The sequence below is a fragment of the Leuresthes tenuis genome, unplaced genomic scaffold, assembly GCF_036924035.1.
Source record: "Leuresthes tenuis unplaced genomic scaffold, fLeuTen1.0.hap1 SCAF_10, whole genome shotgun sequence".
In the NCBI taxonomy this organism is placed as follows: Eukaryota; Metazoa; Chordata; class Actinopteri; order Atheriniformes; family Atherinopsidae; genus Leuresthes; species Leuresthes tenuis.
Genome location: NW_027325364.1, coordinates 14,356,554 through 14,374,819, shown reverse-complemented (window position 1 = coordinate 14,374,819; position 18,266 = coordinate 14,356,554). Strand labels below are relative to the sequence as shown.

The 18,266-nt window shown below is 40.0% G+C and overlaps 2 protein-coding genes and 1 pseudogene across 2 annotated transcripts; all 3 read right to left on the bottom strand.

Moving 5' to 3' along the window:
- Window positions 1-4,253: 4,253 nt before the first annotated feature.
- LOC140316464 (H-2 class II histocompatibility antigen, E-S beta chain-like) lies at window positions 4,254-8,614 on the bottom strand. Its single transcript, XM_072394307.1, has 4 exons — window positions 8,505-8,614; window positions 8,091-8,351; window positions 4,645-4,926; window positions 4,254-4,517 (listed from the first exon to the last, which is right to left on the bottom strand). The coding sequence occupies exons 1-4, from the start codon at window positions 8,557-8,559 to the stop codon at window positions 4,354-4,356; spliced, it is 762 nt and encodes a 253-aa protein (XP_072250408.1). The 5' UTR covers window positions 8,560-8,614; the 3' UTR covers window positions 4,254-4,353.
- A 1,068-nt stretch (window positions 8,615-9,682) lies between these two features.
- Window positions 9,683-11,845, bottom strand: LOC140316463 (RLA class II histocompatibility antigen, DP alpha-1 chain-like). The gene is made up of 4 exons (XM_072394306.1): window positions 11,681-11,845; window positions 11,232-11,495; window positions 10,681-10,962; window positions 9,683-10,582 (listed from the first exon to the last, which is right to left on the bottom strand). The coding sequence occupies exons 1-4, from the start codon at window positions 11,757-11,759 to the stop codon at window positions 10,446-10,448; spliced, it is 762 nt and encodes a 253-aa protein (XP_072250407.1). The 5' UTR covers window positions 11,760-11,845; the 3' UTR covers window positions 9,683-10,445.
- Window positions 11,846-16,105: 4,260 nt separating this feature from the next.
- On the bottom strand, window positions 16,106-17,170 carry LOC140316962 (H-2 class II histocompatibility antigen, E-D alpha chain-like; annotated as a pseudogene).
- Between the last annotated feature and the right edge of the window lie 1,096 nt (window positions 17,171-18,266).

The window sequence follows — 18,266 nt, the reverse complement described above, 5'->3', positions numbered from 1 at the left end:
CACTTATTCACACTCCTCATTTGGCTTGTATTAAAATGTGTTGTTTGGTTTGTGAAGCTTCAGGCTGTGTTCCAGCACAGCTGTCCTGTCTGTAAGACATTGCGGAGGGCTTCTGTGCCCAGAAAGTAGATTGAAAGAGAGCAGGGATGAAACTGGGTCACATCATGTTACTGTAAGAAGGAAGGTAATCTCCTCTCACAATCAGCTTCAGCTTCAGATATGGTGATTATAACTTTCAGTTTTTAGGGGCGAATTAGTATTTATCAGCACAGAGATGGAGCTGCTGGAAGTAATCAGGACTCTCATATGTCCTATATTACATATCCGTAAGTGTCAAAAGTATATAGGCTATCACACAGCCTAATGTTAATGGGTTAAATCAGCACATAAGCTGACTTACACAATGCGATGTATATAAAACACACAACTGCTGTGATGTACAACAATGATATTGCATGCAAAATAATTTAATTAAAAATGTTATCTGTTTCGCAAACATGCAGATCTCAAAATATTGAATCAGCAACTTAAGTGCTACTGTTTTTTTTTCTTTATTTAATTTCTGTTTTATCTTTTTTTCAATTATTATTATAACCAAGTATATAATGTGTACTTTCAAATTTAAATACTTTTTTTGGCTGGACTCAGAGGCACAAGCACCAGCAAAGCCCACAGTGCCAGTGTTCTCATCTTAGTTTGCAGCACCATTGTTTTTTGTTTGTTTGTTGTTGTTTTTTTTTTAAAGGCGAGATTAAAGAAAGAGTGGGAGTGAAGAGTGAGGAAAGGCTTGAAAAGATGGACACCAATAGCCAAAAACCGGGCAACCGACTGCTGCATCTGTGGAGAGAAAGGAAAGCAAACTGCGGCCAAACACGGGATCGTCAGGAGCACCTGCAGAAACATAAATGGGGAGAAACACACAACAAACAGCAGCAACGTCACCAGCAGCAAGTATATGAGAAGGAAAATCACCGTAGTTAATGATTATTATCAAAGCCAAAAGTCACATGGGGTGAGCATGTGAGTGAATGAATACTTGAATGCTGTCCTCTGGACTCCATGGAAGTGGGTGAGAGGAGGATGTTAGCTAAGCTGACATCCATCATGAACAACACCTCTCACCCCCTACATGACACTGTGGGGTCCCTAAGCAGCACCTTCAGCTGCAGACTGTTACACCCACGGTGTAAGAAGGAGAGGTTCCGCAGGTCCTTCATCCCAGCTGCTGTCAGGCTCTACAACACTTGCACCACCTGATAATGTTGTAGTTTTCCTGTTCATGTTAATGTCTCAACTACTACTCACCATGGCTGTATTTTTATCTTTATTTATTCTGTATTTATATCTCTAACATTTCTATTTTTAATATTTACATTTCCACTAACAACATTGCAATATTTTTATTTAATTTATGCCTTGCAGTATTATTTATGTCATGGTCACTTACTTTTGTAATATTATTTATATTATGGTCATTTTACATTACAATACTTTTTATATCACGCCACTTCTTAATCCTCAGTATTTGTTTTTGCACATTGTCTGTTTGCAGGTTGATTGTTTTCTTGTTTATTGTGTAGGTTATAGATAGTTCTTTCTGGGGTTTTTTGTGTTCCTGCCCTTTTTACTTGAATTCTGTAGTGTATACTACACTTTCTTTTCTGCTGCTGTAACAAGTAAATTTCCCTGTGTGGGATGAATAAAGTATATAACTAATCTAGCTAATCTAATCTTGTGCATATGTGTCAATTATATGCCAAAGGCTCAACATGAATTGTGTATAGCGATGGGGGGAGGGGGCCACAACCACCCCCACTCCAGAGATCAATGGCAGAAAGGAACGGCAACCAGTTATCCCCATGAGGTTAGGAAGAGAGAAACCAGACAGCCAATCAGCGGACAGCGGAGGAAGGCCCCAAATTTAAAAATCGTATTTTTCAAACTATAAGGCGCTCTTAAAATCCTTTAATTTTTTCAAAAATCAACAGTGCGCCTTAAAATGCGGTGCGCCTAATGTATGAATTAATTCTGGTTGTTCTTTCTGACCTAAAACCGATTTTATGTGATACACGGCGCTCAAGAATCTGTCAACATGTTTTAGCACGGCCTTGGTAAGCTACGAAGCTGCACTGCTTGATGGTTTGAGCATTACGGCCACAGTAGTCACGAGCCTCGTGGAGTAATACGATCTGTGCTTCAACATTAAGGTGTGTGCATTCAGTCATTCATTTTCTGTACCTGCTGCCCCAAAAATGGCTCCTGTTAAGAGACATGCTTACGAAGCAGATTTCAAACTCAACACTATCAGTCACACAGTACAATAAGTGAGTTGAATAAAGTTTGACTTATGAGTTTTGTTTCATTTAATGCGGCTTATAAACTGGTGCGCTTCATAGCCCGAAAAATACGATACTTTTAAATAATGCCTGAAATCACTTATGAGAAAGTCATGTAGGAATTAGGTCAAATTTAAAGGGTTTATAAAGCATATTTGTACATGATTGATTGAAAAATCTTAAAAGTATAGTGTAATTAAAATTTTGTGTAGTTAATGTCCATATTCATGGTTAAAAAAAACAAATAAAGTAATTTATTCTCAGGATTTTAATGGTATAAGTATCTCCTTCATTTAACAATGAATCTTATTAGTCTACTTTTTGCCCATGAACAGAGTGACTTTAGTAAAAATTTATTTTTTTCTCTCTGCTGTTGATGGTTTTCTGTGTTCCTCTGGGCTTTTTATGATTCTGTGAGCTCAACCCCTCATTCATCGGGGGGGAAGCTGAGATACCGAACAGCCCCCAGAGAACATGTTCGTTTTATGGTTTATATCCTGCTTTCTTTAGCGCATCATTGTCTCACTGCAGTGTGCTGTTTGTGTCAGAGTCCAGCTGATAATGACTCATTACATCGTTTAAACGAAAGAAACATGGAATCCATCATCATCATTTAATCTTGTTTTTTAACATTTTTGTTTTATTTGAATTAGAATTTTTTAAAAACTGAACAAAAGATAAAATCTCTCCACCCAGCCCATAATCCTGGCAGCATCTGCTTAGATTCCCTCTTACAACCCTCCTCTGGGTCCTTCCTCAGATGATCAATGAAAAGTGTGACTGAATGATCCTCTTTTCGAACCCTCCTGAGCTTTCTCCTGCAAGTTGAATGCTGTATGGCCTTGTTGATCCATTGTAAAAGGCTCAACTTACATAAAGGCTTATAAGACCAGCTGGCATTTCCGCATGCTGAGACTGAGAAGTAATCACCTTTGGACAAGAAGTTTCATTGTTTATTAATTTATTACTTATTGATTTACATGTTTGTTTATTCATGCAGATGCAAGGCCTCCAAATAACCGCTTAGGCTAAGTTGTCTGTCATTTATCCCAACTTTAAGTTGTCGTTGGGAAGCAATGATACTGAGTTACATGCCATGGTCTTCCTAGAATAAGACAAAATGTTTATAGTTTGGCTCCAAAAGTTCTCAGCAGAGAACCCTCCCACAGGGTATGTATAGAGATGTGGAGTCTTACATGACACTCGGCAACCGTCATTTTGTTCAAATCAAACAGATAAATTAGATTTATTTTACACTTGATTAGAATAACAGGACTCTTACTGTCCACTCTTTACACCTTTGCACAAGAGAAATAAAGTAACACTTCAACAGATAAACTTGCTTTGTCTTCCCAGATTTTGTAGAACCGTTCCATGAAATGAACAAGTCTTATATCATCATTAAGTTCACCCACATAACAAAGGTCTATTTGTGATGCATTTCCCCCCAAATATATTTTGATTGACCAAATCATTTGACCAACTTCAATAACCGAAGGAAAACACCTGTTTTCAGCTGTGTAGCTCAAGATGTTTAGCTAGTAGATAAACAAGATGAATCACATCCAAATCTTAAATAAAATATAAATTATTAGAAAGTTAACATTACAGACAAATTATCAGTGTAGATATGCAGCATGGCCAGCTGTGCTTAGACGATCCCACCTTCAGATGTCACAGCTGCTTCAACCAAAGTAGGAGACACTCGTTGGCACCGGCATCCGTCCTTGGGTAAAAGGAAACAGGAAGAACTGTGTCAGAAATGTTTGCTTTCGTGTCATTATATTTTGATGTTATGATCCAAATGAGGAGATGATAATGGATGAATAAAGGATCATATTCTAACTGAAGTGCCTTAATGTGGTGACGTATTTTTGGGTTTCTGGAGACTGTCAGTGTTTCCACTGATGCAAAATGGCTGAGCAACCATGATACAATAAATGTGATTAAACAAGTGAATACAAATACATGTGCTGTTTTAAAGGGGCCCAAACTTCTCCCTGTTAGCCTCAAGCTGCTAACACCTGTGGCCTAAAGATTCAGATTCAGGTTGATTTTTTATTTTCTTACCAGCGCTGTTCTTCTTGTATAAAGCCAATCCAGCAAAAAAAGAAACCAGACCTAACAGCAGCACTATCGTCCCAATAATGACCTTTTTCCACTGTGTCGAAGGCATTGGCTCTAAAAACAAATCACAGACACAACATTGGACTTAAGTATTGTACAATTAGACTTATAAAAAGCTGCAAATTCCTGATAAACTTGGCATCCATTAAATCCATCCTTAGACTCTGTGTGACTCTCTTACCCCAGTCATAAAGCTTCGGCTCCTTAAGGCTGGCATGCTCCACCTTACATGTAATTTTCTCTCCAGATGTGGGTGTAAACTCCAGGTGAGAGTGAGCCTGGTACAGCCAGTTTCCATCGGGCAGCTCCTCAGTGGACGTCACATCAGTTGTCACCTCCTTCCCATTTCTCAACCATGAGAGTTTGATCGGTTTGGGATAAAAGTCGTAAGCGCTGCAGACGAGCACACTTTGATGTCTGCTGCCCTGTAACTCAACCGGCATCAGTCGGACGGAGGGCTCGACTAGATGAAAGAAAAAAAAAGGTGTTTATTCATCCCTTTTGGATCAATAACGTAAAGTTTCTGTAATGAGTCAGACTGCAGCTTTTTTAAGAGCAGACAAAAAAAGCAGACAATACAGGCTAATCAACACAGCTAATCGAATGTTTACTAAATGAAACATTGACATCACCAATGGGTTCTCAAGTTAGTTGAATCTGCTGCATGCAGCTGGTCTAGAAAATGGTCTTACATTGCATATCGCATGTTAATGATGATAATAATAATGAAAAAGTGTTGAAGGTTATTATCAGGGAAAACCTCAGAGGCTTCAATGGTTTGCACGTGTTTTATTCCAGGATACCAAGTGTCCTGTTGCCAGTGAATTTTGTTCCACTCAACCTGATGAGTCTCAAAGTTTCAGAACTGATGTAACGAGTGTCCAGGAATTAGATGGACTATAGAGCAAAATTAAAATTAAAGATGGAGCTGCAAGGTCAGATCAAACTAAGCTGGAGGCATTCGGCCCTCAGAGGTTTGATCAATAGTTACATCATAGCTATGATGTACTCACCATGATGATGGTGAGCAAGCTTTATACCAAAACCTAATGATTCTCTTAAAAAGTAAGCTTTCACACATTTTATCCTTTCTCCAAATGAGAAATCAGTGTATTCATTCACACACAAATTTGTTTGGCTCCTGTAGACCCTGACAACGGTCTGACTTGCTCCAACTGCGAAAGTCAGAGTTACTGAAGAGCTTTCACAGCTCGTTGATGAACAGGAGAAAAACTTTAAGAGATTCTAAGATATTACAAATACCCACAAGTTGCATAAGGACAACCTTCCAAAAACTGATGACAAAATAATGACAAGATTGTTTGGAGAAAATGTCAGGAGGTATATGACAACATTAAAGCAGTATTTCCAGATTTGTAGTAATCTGTGCCCCATTGTATGCCGTATTAGCTTGTGACCCCCCTCACCTCCCTCGTGATGAAAGCTATGGAGAGAATTGTTAAACAGCATCTCATCCGAGAAACAAGCTCTCTGATCGATCCTCTCCAATTTGCATATCGCACGAGTAGAGGTGTTGATGATGCCAAAATATTCATCCTAGACACTGTACACAGACACCTTGAACTACCTAACTCCTCGGCCAGACTCCTGTTTCTGGATTTCTCCTCCGTATTCAACACCCTTCAGCCTCACATCCTGGCCAACAAACTCTCCTCCCGCTTTCACCTGGAAGACCAGTTCATCCCGTGGTTACTGGACTTTCTAACCCACAGATCACAGAGAGAGCTGGTCAACTCCACTTTCTCTGACCTCCACTGGCTCTCCACAGGGCTGTGTCCTCTCTCCGCTGCTCCTCATCCTCTACACCGATGACCACAGATCTACACAGCCCACCTCTTGAAATACGCTGACGACACAGTCCTCCTGTCTCTGCTGTCAGGCCCGTCACAGCAACATGGATCAGCTCTCCAGGGGTTTGTGGATTGGTGTGACAGCTCTTGTCTTGAGCTGAGCATCAACAAGACCAAGGACATGGTGGTGACCTTTTCTAACCAGCAGAGGGCACTGGCCACAGCAGTTACCACCATTATCCATGGAGAGCCTGTTGAGCTTGTGGAGGAGTACAAGTATCTGGGTACCATCTTTGACAGCCTTTTGAAATTCTCCACCAACATGGAGGAGATCCTCAGAAAATGTCACCAGAGGCAGTATCTCCTTAGGAAGCTCAACTCCTTTGGAGTAAGTAAGATCATTCTCCGGACATCTTACTACTCCTTCATCAAGAGCATCATCGCCTTCTCCATAACCCGCTGGTTCCACTCTACCAGCCTCCAGAACAGGAACAAGCTGCAGAGAACTGCCACCGTCTGTTCGAAAATTATCAGAATACCCCTCAGGACTCTGTCTGCTGTTTATGAGCACTTAAAATGCAAGTTAGCGAATCGGATCATACAGGACCCTTCACACGCGCTCTTCTCATCACAGGACACAGAGGTTATAGGTTACCTTTGTGCCCGGGGCTGTCCAGCTCCTAAACTCATAACCCTCCTCCCAACACATATACATTCACACCCCATACGCCCACTCCCCACACACATTCATACACGACTTTCATTTGCACATACAGACTTATCTACCTCAATTCCCATTTGCACCTTGTTGTTGCACATTCCTTTACTACTCATTCTATCTTCTTATTCTTATTTTATTTTGACGTTGAATGTCTTGAAACTGTATTCTATATTCTATATTCTACTCTACGTGCCTCCTTTAATTACCCCCCGTGGATAAAAAAAGTTTTTCGAATTTCGAATTTAAAATACTGATAGATACAAAGATCAGACCCATGTTGAGAGAGAATACAGTGAATGGCAGCTGCTAAACAGCTGTAATATAACACCAGGCAGGAATTTCCAGCAGCAAAGTGGTTAAAATGAAAAATGATTGAGTCAGAGACTGTTATCATAATGTCTGAAGACATGTGGAATAGATTTCTGCTGGAGTTTTGCTTTGGTGAAAGTAATGGACAGAAATCACATTGGTCACCACCCATGAGCAGCAGCCAACATGTGACTGAAACAGCGTAACCTGCTGTGGGAAGAGTGGGAATTACACAGTTGAAACTGGAACAGGGAGTTCCCCAGTGTGGGAAATTGTGGCCAAATGTGTCTTGACTTTCAAGACTCCAGTCAGTACGCTGAGCCCTTCAGACCATGCCGACAGCTAAGCATGGTGACTACTACATCAGAGTACCATTTCATGCCATTCTCTACTTGTCCTTGTCTGCTCAGCTTTAAATGAATAGTTAAAGTCGTGAAATGCAACCGTGAAATAGTTGAAAATCATTTGTAAACATAGAATGTGCTTCCTGTGAAAATAACACAGGCACTGAAAGAGTTCATGCAACCAAAACTGAGCTTAGCACTTTTTCCACACCCAGATGATTAAGATTAAGAAAAAACAGCAAGTTCAGAACTGAAGAAGCCTTTTGGATGAGTGGTGAAACGTCTTCAAGATCCAAGAAGAAGCCTGTTTGCCTTTATTAAAGCTCTTATGATTACCATGATCTGGATGACTGAGAATCTTCATCAACATAATGCTTGTAATTTGAAGGTTGCTGTCATGAAAAGCATGACAAGGAATTCAGCTGTGATAGACAAAAATCACCTGGTTTTGAAAGTAAGCCAAATGCTAGGTGTTGATGGGTTCTGCATTTCTCTTCATTCTTCTTTTCCTGCTTCAGAAATCTTTCGCTTTTGTTGAGCTGATCTGCAATTTCCATTGCTTTCTTTGTGTAGCCAGTATACTTTCCCAAAGTGCCGTTGAACTGGACCAGAAGGATCTTGTTAAAGTAGAGTTGCTCCAGATACAGCAGGTCATTGTCTGAAGTGAACTGGCAGCGAAGCAACCCGTAGCCAAAGAGCGCATCTGTAACATAAACCCAACAAGTGTCAGCTGATGTGGGAATGTTTTGACATCAGCCGATGGTTGTTTTCCTCCCACACAACAGAATTTAAAGCTTTGAAAAGTTAAGACTTTCATTTTGTGTCCCAGAAACGTAATTTAACTTAAGTTACGTACCTGCACTTGAAAACAACAGGAACAGAAGGGACAAGAAGCTTTGAAGAGTGAGCATGGTGACAAACTTGAAAAGAAATGAAAACAGGATTCAAAGACAAAGACTAAAAACATGAGGAAGTGAATCAGCAGACCGCCCAACAACAGTTCTTTATAGGTCAGGTGAAGCACTAAGTAGGTGTGGTTCTCTTTATGGAGTCATCTGTTTCCAAATTTTGTTGGATATATAGAGACAGACAGATTAATCATATTTGCTTTAACAGAACATTACGTTAACAAAGTGTTATATTCAGATTTTTTGTGTGTGTCAAAACAAAACTGAGACCAATCAGAAGCCACCTGTTTGCTTTACTGTCCCACAACTGTTGCAGCAGTTCAAGGCAAACGTCTTGATCTCATGTGGCTGTAGCTGGGATGGCTGACAACTATCAGTGGCATTGCACAAAGCCACACACATGTGAAACACATGGTATCATCGGGCGGCACAGGTTTTTGGAGCATAGAAAACATTTATCATCTCACTTTGAGAAGTGGTCTTTTCAGCCTTGATTATTTTCTGTTGCTTGCCAGTGAGGCACAGGTTTTTGGAGCATAGAAAACATTTATCATCTCACTTTGAGAAGTGGTCTTTTCAGCCTTGATTATTATTATTATATTTTTTCATCTTGAAAAATCATCAATAATAGATCACACTTCACAGAAAAGTCTTTAAAGATTTGTTTAATTTCCAAGTCAATTTCTTGGGGGAATAAGACGACGTGCTCTTCTGAACAGCAGTGTTTAGACACCCCTCAGCCTCTAAATGAATTGATTTACATTTTACATCGTGTCATGATGATGCAACACATTTTCACGCTTTACCTGTGAAATCAGTTTGGAAAGCAGAAACCCCACAGTACAAGTTAGTGAAACAAAACCCTCAAAAACAGATCTATTTTATGATAGAATATATAAGATGTGCATGTCATGACTGGGTTTACATGTATTTTTTACTGTATTTTATTGTGCAGCCTTAGTTAGTTTAACTAACTTTATGTTTGACAATTGAACCAACATCAAAGCTCCATTTTTTTCATAAGCCCACACGTTTGGAAGTGATTGCAGACGACAGGGTTATATTTTTTAACTGTTGTGTAACCGAAAGCCAAAGCAAGAGAGAGTGGAGGTAGTCAAATTAAAAATAAATAAGGCTACTACAACAACTTTTCATACCATTACAAAAAGGAAAAAGAACAGACAACACAAGACCTACATTGCAGATCCCAGACAGACACGTGTAGATTAATTATAGATGAAAATAAATAAGTTACTATAATACAAAAGGTAACACTGTGTGCCCTGTAAGTCAAATAAAAGATGGATGACTTATTCTCCTGATGTTAACAGTTTAAAGCTAGAAGCTGCAGATGAAGACCGCCTGTTTGTGTCCTGATATATCGTCTCACGTTATTAAGGTGTAGACATGAATGATAGGATTTGCACGTGAGCGCTCTCGTTTCACCCAGACTGACATGATTTGGCGAAAGGGTGACAAAACGAAAGAAACAAAAACCAAAGGGGGCAGAATCTGGCAGAGAAACGCACACGGGGGGAAGGCTGATGAAGAACAAAAGCACAAACAGAAAGAGGAACTGCTATGAAACAATGATGGGTATCTCTGGTGAGAGGCTGATCAGCAGAGTGGAAACAAGTGATCTGGAGGGGGAACTGTGGGCAGGTGAGGCAGATGTGGCAGGCAGAAGTTCTGGGCAAAAAAACACAGGAAGTGAAGATCTCTGTTGAGTCGTGGATGTGATCCAAAGAAGAACCAAAAACCGTGATGGTAAATGCATTATTAAGTGAAAAAAAAATCAAAAACAGAAGCAACTGTTGAAGATCTGACTTAATTACAACCAAACTTCAGTCTGAATTGTCATATTTATGTGTAATTATCACAATAATCTCTTAAGAACCAGGAAATGAATTCATTCGGCGTGCCTTGAATATTAAAAATATTCCGGCTGCAAAGGCCAACATGCCCAGAGACAGAGCCACTGCAAGAAAAACATCATGTTCAATACTTTGATGACTGAAGTCAGGTTCTGTGGAAAAACACAAGAAAACAAGAATGATTATAGTATTAGATATTTAACACGTCTTAATGCGCTATGTTTGTATTTAAACACAACAACATAATCACCCCAGATTCGGGTTTTAGGCCTCGGCAGAGCGACGTGTTCCACGGTGCAGCTGTAAATGTCCGTCTCACTCGGAATGAACGTCAGGGTCGAAAACTGGTGGAAGGTTTGATCGTTATTGGGATAATATCGGCTGGTTAACACCCCCTCTGACACCGGATGGCCATTTTTGGTCCAACTGAACTTGATGAAAGGTGGGTAGAAATGATTCACAAAACAGATGAGGCTGTTTTTGACCCCCGGCTCGATTTCTTCTGCAGTGTAAATGATGCTCTCAGGAGGATCTTTGTTGGGTCCAAACAAGAAACAAGTCGTCAGTCGAATATCATCAATGATGTCAAAGTGAAGATCGATGTTTAAATCGACCTATATTCACTGCATTTATTACATTGAACCTGCATCCACTGGTGTTTTGTCTTTTAAAGAATGAAATGAGTAACCTCTTGTGACAAAAATGTTACCCCTTTGTCTATTTGTGCTTATTCCAGCTGGTACTTCAGGTGCTCTAATGCTCTTAGATCTTACAGCAGACTGTACAGTGAAATTATTTTACCTCTCTCCTCTTGTGGATGTTTTTCCTCCGTGGTGCAGTACGCCAAAATCGCTGAGCATGCGTTCTTGTTTCTCCCGGCATTCCGATATATATTCATATTTCTAAATATTTCGCGCAGGTCACCCTCAAAAAAGTCAGGCCCGGTGTATTCAACCTCCTTTCTTTCGAAATCCACGTAAAACACTTCTTCAGAATCAAACTCTAACTGCACCTCGGTTGAGCCGTTTCCAAAGCAGCCCACAACATAAGTGAATTCATGTGCAACTGAAATGGAAGAAAAATCAATGTGTTGTTAGAAATCCATCATGATGAAGAGCTATATTATGTATATTGACTACCAATTCTGGCTTCTATCTAAGTATCTAGTATTATTGTCAACAGAATCTGTCCCACCAAAGGTACCGTTTTGTTTTACTAAACAGGGAAGTGAACTTTAAACGAATGCTTACTTTGTGAGGAGGCACAGAAGCTGTTGATCATCAGAATTACGAGTGCGGAGCGCTTCAAGTGTGAGCGGCAGGTCGTCATCTTTGGAAGACTTAGTTTGCACAAAGCAAAGCTTTAAATCTCACACGCAGACATTTTGTTGAAATGAAAGCCTTACCACAACTTCCTTGTTGGTAACACAGTCGTACAACCTGCTCTGCAGGATCAGATGAAATGTGGTTGCTGTTATATAAATTAAGCCTCTTTCCCAGCTCTGGAATTTTCAGTGAATGGCACGATCACATCATTTCATGGCAAGTTGAATCAGAAAATAACCTGATGGTTTCCAGCTTCCTTATCTTGCTTGAGGCACTCAGCACAAAGTCATTTCATTCCTGCTGAATGTGTAGTTTTATACACTAAGGGACCCTGTAGTTTGTAGTCTGCATGAAATCCTAAGCACTTTGTCTGCAGACATGTTCCCACCATACTAAACCTGGCTGCTGGCAAGAAAAAAACATCTAAACGTAATAATTTGTAAATGAATTAGTACATAATTATTTAATGGAGTTTAAAAATCATGACTCTCATGTTAAAAATACTAAAGAATAGCATGTGTTTGATAAAAGTTAGAACAACGCTCACAGTTCTTATCTTCTTTTCCCCACAAAACTTTGATGTCACAAGTATGTGGAAGTCCATAAGCAGAAGTGGTTTTCTTTATGAAATGGGTACTCATGACCACAGCTGCTGTCACAGGGTTCACACGGTGAAGCTTCAATGAGCTTTTGAGTTTTGACAATTAAAGGTATTTCCAACTTCATGAAACATTTCTCGAGGAGCGTTTTCTTAAGAGTTTGAAACCTCTACTGTTTATCGCCGTGTTCTTTGTCTATTTGTTTTCTTTTCCATATGAGATTAGGTGAGATTCAACTTTATTGTCATTGAAAAAGCAAACACGCAGACAATGAAATGTAGTTTGGACAGAGACAAACAACCATATACGCTCACAGAACCTAACAACAAAGAACCCTCTTGCTGTGAAGGTTTTTTCCTGTATGAAAGAAAACATATCATGGGAAAAGATATGTGGTCACTGAGCATCATTCTCTCACCCCAGTCATAAAGTTAGGGCTCCTTGAGGCTGACATGCTCCACCATACAGGTTCTCTCCAGGTTTGGATGTAAACTCCAGATAGGAGTGGAGTTGGTAGAGCCAGTTCCCACTGGGCAGTTCCTCAGTGGACGTCACATCAGATGTCACCTCCTCCCCGTCTCTCAGCCATGTCACCCTGATTAGTTTGGGGTAAAAGTCGTACACGCTTCACATGAGCATGAGCGGATGTTCGGTAACCGCTGCCTCAGCAGGCCTCAGCCATACATAGGGCTCCACTGCAGAAACACACAAAGACAAAACCGTAAAATGCCATATCTGTCTTAACACCTAACACTTATAACATGGAAACTTTATACCATGTGTTAAGTGTCAGTGGCATTCAAGTTTTCTTTAAAGCAAGAGTTGATTACAGATGAAAATGACCTGGTTTCAGTAGACCATCATATATCAGTGGAGTGTTTCTTTTGCAAAGATTTGTTTTCCATATCTCATGTTCTATAAAATATGGTAAATTGTTGAGCAGATCTGCAAATTCTTTTGCTTTCTTTGTGTATCCGACCATTTTTCCCAATGTGCTGTTGTACTGGGCTTCCAGCTTCTTGTTGAAGTAGTACTGCTCCAGGTACACAGCATCGTGACCATCATAGGAGCTAAACTCAAAAGGTGACTATAGAGAGCGCCTGGAAAATGAACGTCAAAAGATACGCTTTATATTTCAACATTTACTATCAGATTTTATTAAATTGAGCAGCAGCATAAATTAAGCTGTGGAGCTGCTAATATCACTTACTTTCCAATAAAAACACCAGAAACAGCTCGAGGAAAATGAAGAAGCTGTGACCGTGAGACATGTTGACAGGTAAAGAGATCCAACCAAAGAATAACTAGTTTGGAGTAGAATGAATAAAAATGAGGAAGTGCAGCAGCATATTTATAGACATAATTTGTCCGTTGCTAGTGTGGCAATCGTGCTAATGTCTAAACTGTCATTCCTCATGTGGTTACTGCCTGTCATATCACTTTGCATACAATCTCAGTGCTACACTGTTAGAAGAAGTGATCGGGTGCTGTTTGTTCAGGTAAAAGTTGCACAACAAAATGATGAAAACACTTTACTTTCCTGCATCCTGTTCAGGGTTACAGAAGTGGTTGAAATAGAGAGACAACAACACTGCATGACAGTACCCACAGTTTAAATTCACCAACTGACCTAAAATACGTGTTTGAACAGTAGGAAACCCATACAGAAACCCGGTAATACATTCAAAAACTCCAATAGGGACACCACAAGTCACCAGGAATTTCAGACCCAAAGCTTTGCTCCTTTGAGACAACAGTGCTATCTACTGCAGCACAGTGCTTTATGTTTAGCTGTAACATCTAAGACCAGTCAGCCCACAAAATACAAAATTTCCATCTGAATTGTTGAGGAACTAAATCACATACGAAACAAGTTAGCTGCCCTGTTTCTTTGTAACCCTACTATTGTCTGTCAGTGGTGACCTTTAATAACCAGCATCCTACAGAAAGATTCATTTCTATATCATAAATCATATAGCTGAGCGGTTTCACAGAGGTTATGGTGTGTTTAATGCTATAGCATTTACTATAATAGAGAAACTCCACCTCCCACAGACTTAGTTTGAAATGATTTATATCCTGAGGTCACCTCTGTGTGAACATATGCATACAGGACTGTGGAAAAGTCTTGAGCCACCCCTCGTTTCCTTACTCGTTGAAATAAAAAAGGGAAAAGTGCGCAGCTGTTTGTAAAAGCAGAGCAGTATATAAAGTAAAAACAGTTTTTACAATTCTAAGTAGCTTGAAACAGCCTGAACCCTCTTAGACCAGTTTTCTTGTCATTTCTTTAGGTAGTCTTCAGGAATAGTTCTTCAGGCTTCTTGAAGGACATTTCAAAGCTCTTCTTTGAATGCCGGCTGCCTTTTGTTTCATACTCTCTCAAGATGATCCCACACTGCTTCAATAATGTTGAGGTCCGGGCTCTGGGGAGGAGTCATCCCTCCAAGAGGCCTTTTGCTACAGATTTTCAGTCCAGTTCTTGTGTCATTTTCTCCCTGTTTCCCCTCCTTAAGACAGCTTCTTGACAGCCACCCTTCATAGAGACCATCTCTGATGAGGGTTGGGCCAACAGTAGATGGATCAACCCAAGGGTCAGGTCATCACTTCCAGAAGCTGTTCGCCTGCTGTAGATAATTTTTTAAGCCTGCCACTTCTTGTTTTATCCTCCACTTTTCCAATTTTCTCAATTTTTTAAAGAACCATGCTGAGATAAGTTTTTCGGTTAAGAACTCCTTGAGAATCACCTTGTTGGTGCTAAAACACTGTTTTGTGTCTGTCAAACTGTGATGTTTACTTCAATCACATTTAAGTTTGGTGCTCTGCTAAGTTGTTTTATGTGTAGGTAGCACACCTTTGAGTTGGGTGCCTTTATGCTTGATTATTTCATAGGTCGGTGTGGTTCAACGAGTGAGCCTGGACAACTGTTGCTCGAGACCACTTTAACAGATTACGAGAGAGTCTGGAAGCAAAACATACAAAAATAAGGAGTTGGTCAAGCTTTTTGCACAGGACTTTTTTTTACACACAAACCAACATGATCATCTCTTACTGATAAACTCGGAGAGACAATAAAAGCAGGTATTGTCACAAATTAAAGATGAATTGATTTGCTGGATCCCCTCTGAATGACAACTTCCAAAATGTGCTGAATTCTGATCCTTTTCAGGGTCTGGCGTACACAGAAGGAAGCTAAGAGAGGGATTCCCTGTGAGGCAAGTCTCAGGGGCAGCGGAGGCAGGTGTGTGGTAGATCAGCTGTGGCCGATCCTCAATCTGACAGAGGAATGGTGTCTGAGCCGAGTCTTTGCAGCAGGGGTAAAGAGAGATGAAAAGCAGCAGATCCAAACACCCACACACCTGAAACCACCTCTGCAGGCAACCACAAACAAAGGGACGGTAAGAGGGAGAGAACCGTATTGGGAAAGCTGGAACCAAGAACTGTGACATATGTGGCATACATGGTATGTATAGCTCATACTGTCTATATTATACAGTTGTAAGATGCTCTTGTTTTTTATATTTCAACATCCCTAACAGAGTAGCCAAAAAAAGACAGGACAAAACATACAGTTTGTAAACTCCCAGTCATTGCTGAAAAGCATGGCAGATTTAATTATTGTCATTCATCACCAACATAAACAGATTTGTTCAAAGTGACACTGTTTAACACAACTATGCATTCAGTGCTCAGGTAAACCAGTAAATAGTACCTGTTAGAAATACTATATAGTGGAAAATGCATGTACTTTACTCATAAAAGTTATGAATTAGAGCTTCGTAAAAAGTGCTTGAATCTACATTGTATCTGTTAAACACAAGCAGAGTTTCCAGGCCTTTCCCTGTTTTAAAGTCAATATAATCACATCTGCATATATATAGACCCATATGATCTGGATCAGATGAATGGTGCAATCCAAAATATTAAGGGACTTCACCTACAAGATTTACTGCATTTGACAACAGAGAGATTACTGTGCATCGTGTCCCTTGACAATGAAAAATGTTCCAGTTGCGACTCCCAGCAAACCCAGGCCCACTCCACAGAAAATATCCGGTCCAAGACTTTGCTCCGTTTTGATCCATTCAGCTTCTGCAGAAGAGGTTAAAGAGAATACGGATCACTGCAGACAAGGTGAAACGTTTCATTTTCTTTGGTTGCTTTAGTGTGACAAAAACATTTACCCCAGATTCTTGTTTTGGGTGTTTCCAGGGCTGAATGCTCCACGGTGCAGCTGTAAATGTCCCCCTCGCTCGGCATGAACGTCAGGGTTGAGAACTGGCGAAAGGTTTGGTCATTGTTGGGAAGATATTGACTGAGTGACACCCCCTCTGACACCGGTCGGCCATTTTTGGTCCAGCTGATTTTGATGGAAGGTGGGTAGAAATCATTCACAAGGCAGATGAGGCTGTTCTCTACACATGGGTCTACCTCTCTTGTGGAGAAAATCATGGTCTCCGGAGGGTCTTTAGTTGGCCAAAAGAAAAATGAAAGCTGCATCAGCCACTTACAAACTGTGTCACTACAGAGACAAATGTTGAGGGTTTTTTTTTCTTGGGACGGAGATTTCTCTTCCTCTTTAGCGACATGTGTTATTGTTGAACACAGTCCCTTGTTGTAAAGGGACTGTAAAAATCTAAAATAATCTTTTAGGATATTTAAACCCACCAAAACTTGACCAGGATCAGGATAAATAAAAGTGGGCACAGTGTCTTTTGAAATCAATGTATAACATCAACTCACCATCAAACTCAAACTGTATCTCAGTTGTGCCATTCACAAAGCAGCCCACAAAGTAAGTCATTTCATGAGGAACTGAAAAACAATACAGTGGAGATTAATACACATATTTTAGGTATGATATCCAGTCAGTGCAAACATTTACAGTCTACATCTTAGGATGTTTTTCTTTCAGGTCATGCATTTTGCATTTTTAGTACGCAGAAAAGTGAAAGACCAGCTTTTAAAGCATGTCTCAAATGTTCAACATTTCAAAGTTTTATCTTATTTTATATTTTGTCTTTATGGCCGTTGCCAAGCAGGAAATTCCCAATCGATCATGTGACCCGATCAAGTGCAGAAGTTTTACAAGATGACTCAATAAATTTGTTGAACGCCGTCAAAGTAACCGTGGTTAAAGTTCATGCAAATACCCTCAAGGCGGCAAAGAGACAAGAACAGATCAAATCACTGAGAGAACAAGACAACAGCTGTAGCAAACAACGCGGATGTTGAATAAGCAGGACAACTGGTTTTTCTCTAATCACAGAGATTTAACACCTACCCAAAAAACAAAAATACACAGTGGGAGGAAACATTGGAGAAAGTACAACATTAACCTTTTGGCAGCTTCATGACGTTACGGTTCAGCACACTTTCCATGACAAGAATTTCCACTGCCTTCTATATCAGTTGGCACAGCTGGAAGGAGGTTGTCAAATCCAAAAATATGACAAAGAGGAAATATGGAGGAGTTCATGCTGTGTCCCAATACCTTTTAAAGTGCAGTCTTCAACCACAAGTCACTTTAAACTGTATACTAGTGTGTTGCATGTTTAGTATCTTAGATTGAGGTGATATCAGGCTGACATTTGCTACAGTTTAGGGATGGATGAGCAAGTCATTAGTTTTAAGAAAATGGGTTATTATGAAAATAAACCTGAATTGAACCTCAACACCACCCGCTGAGTGAAATATCTACAGTCTACACACTGTGAGCTGTCCAGTGTGAATCACTAAATACTATCGAAGTGCTTAAGACCAGTGTTCCCCCCAAAATATTGGGGAAATGATACTTTTTAAGGGTCCCTTTAAGTGTTTAATATGAAGACGTTACACATTGAGACGAGTAGAAATTGGTTTGGACAAATGTAAATGTTTTTAATTTAAGCAATATGTCTCAAAGTGGTTTGATC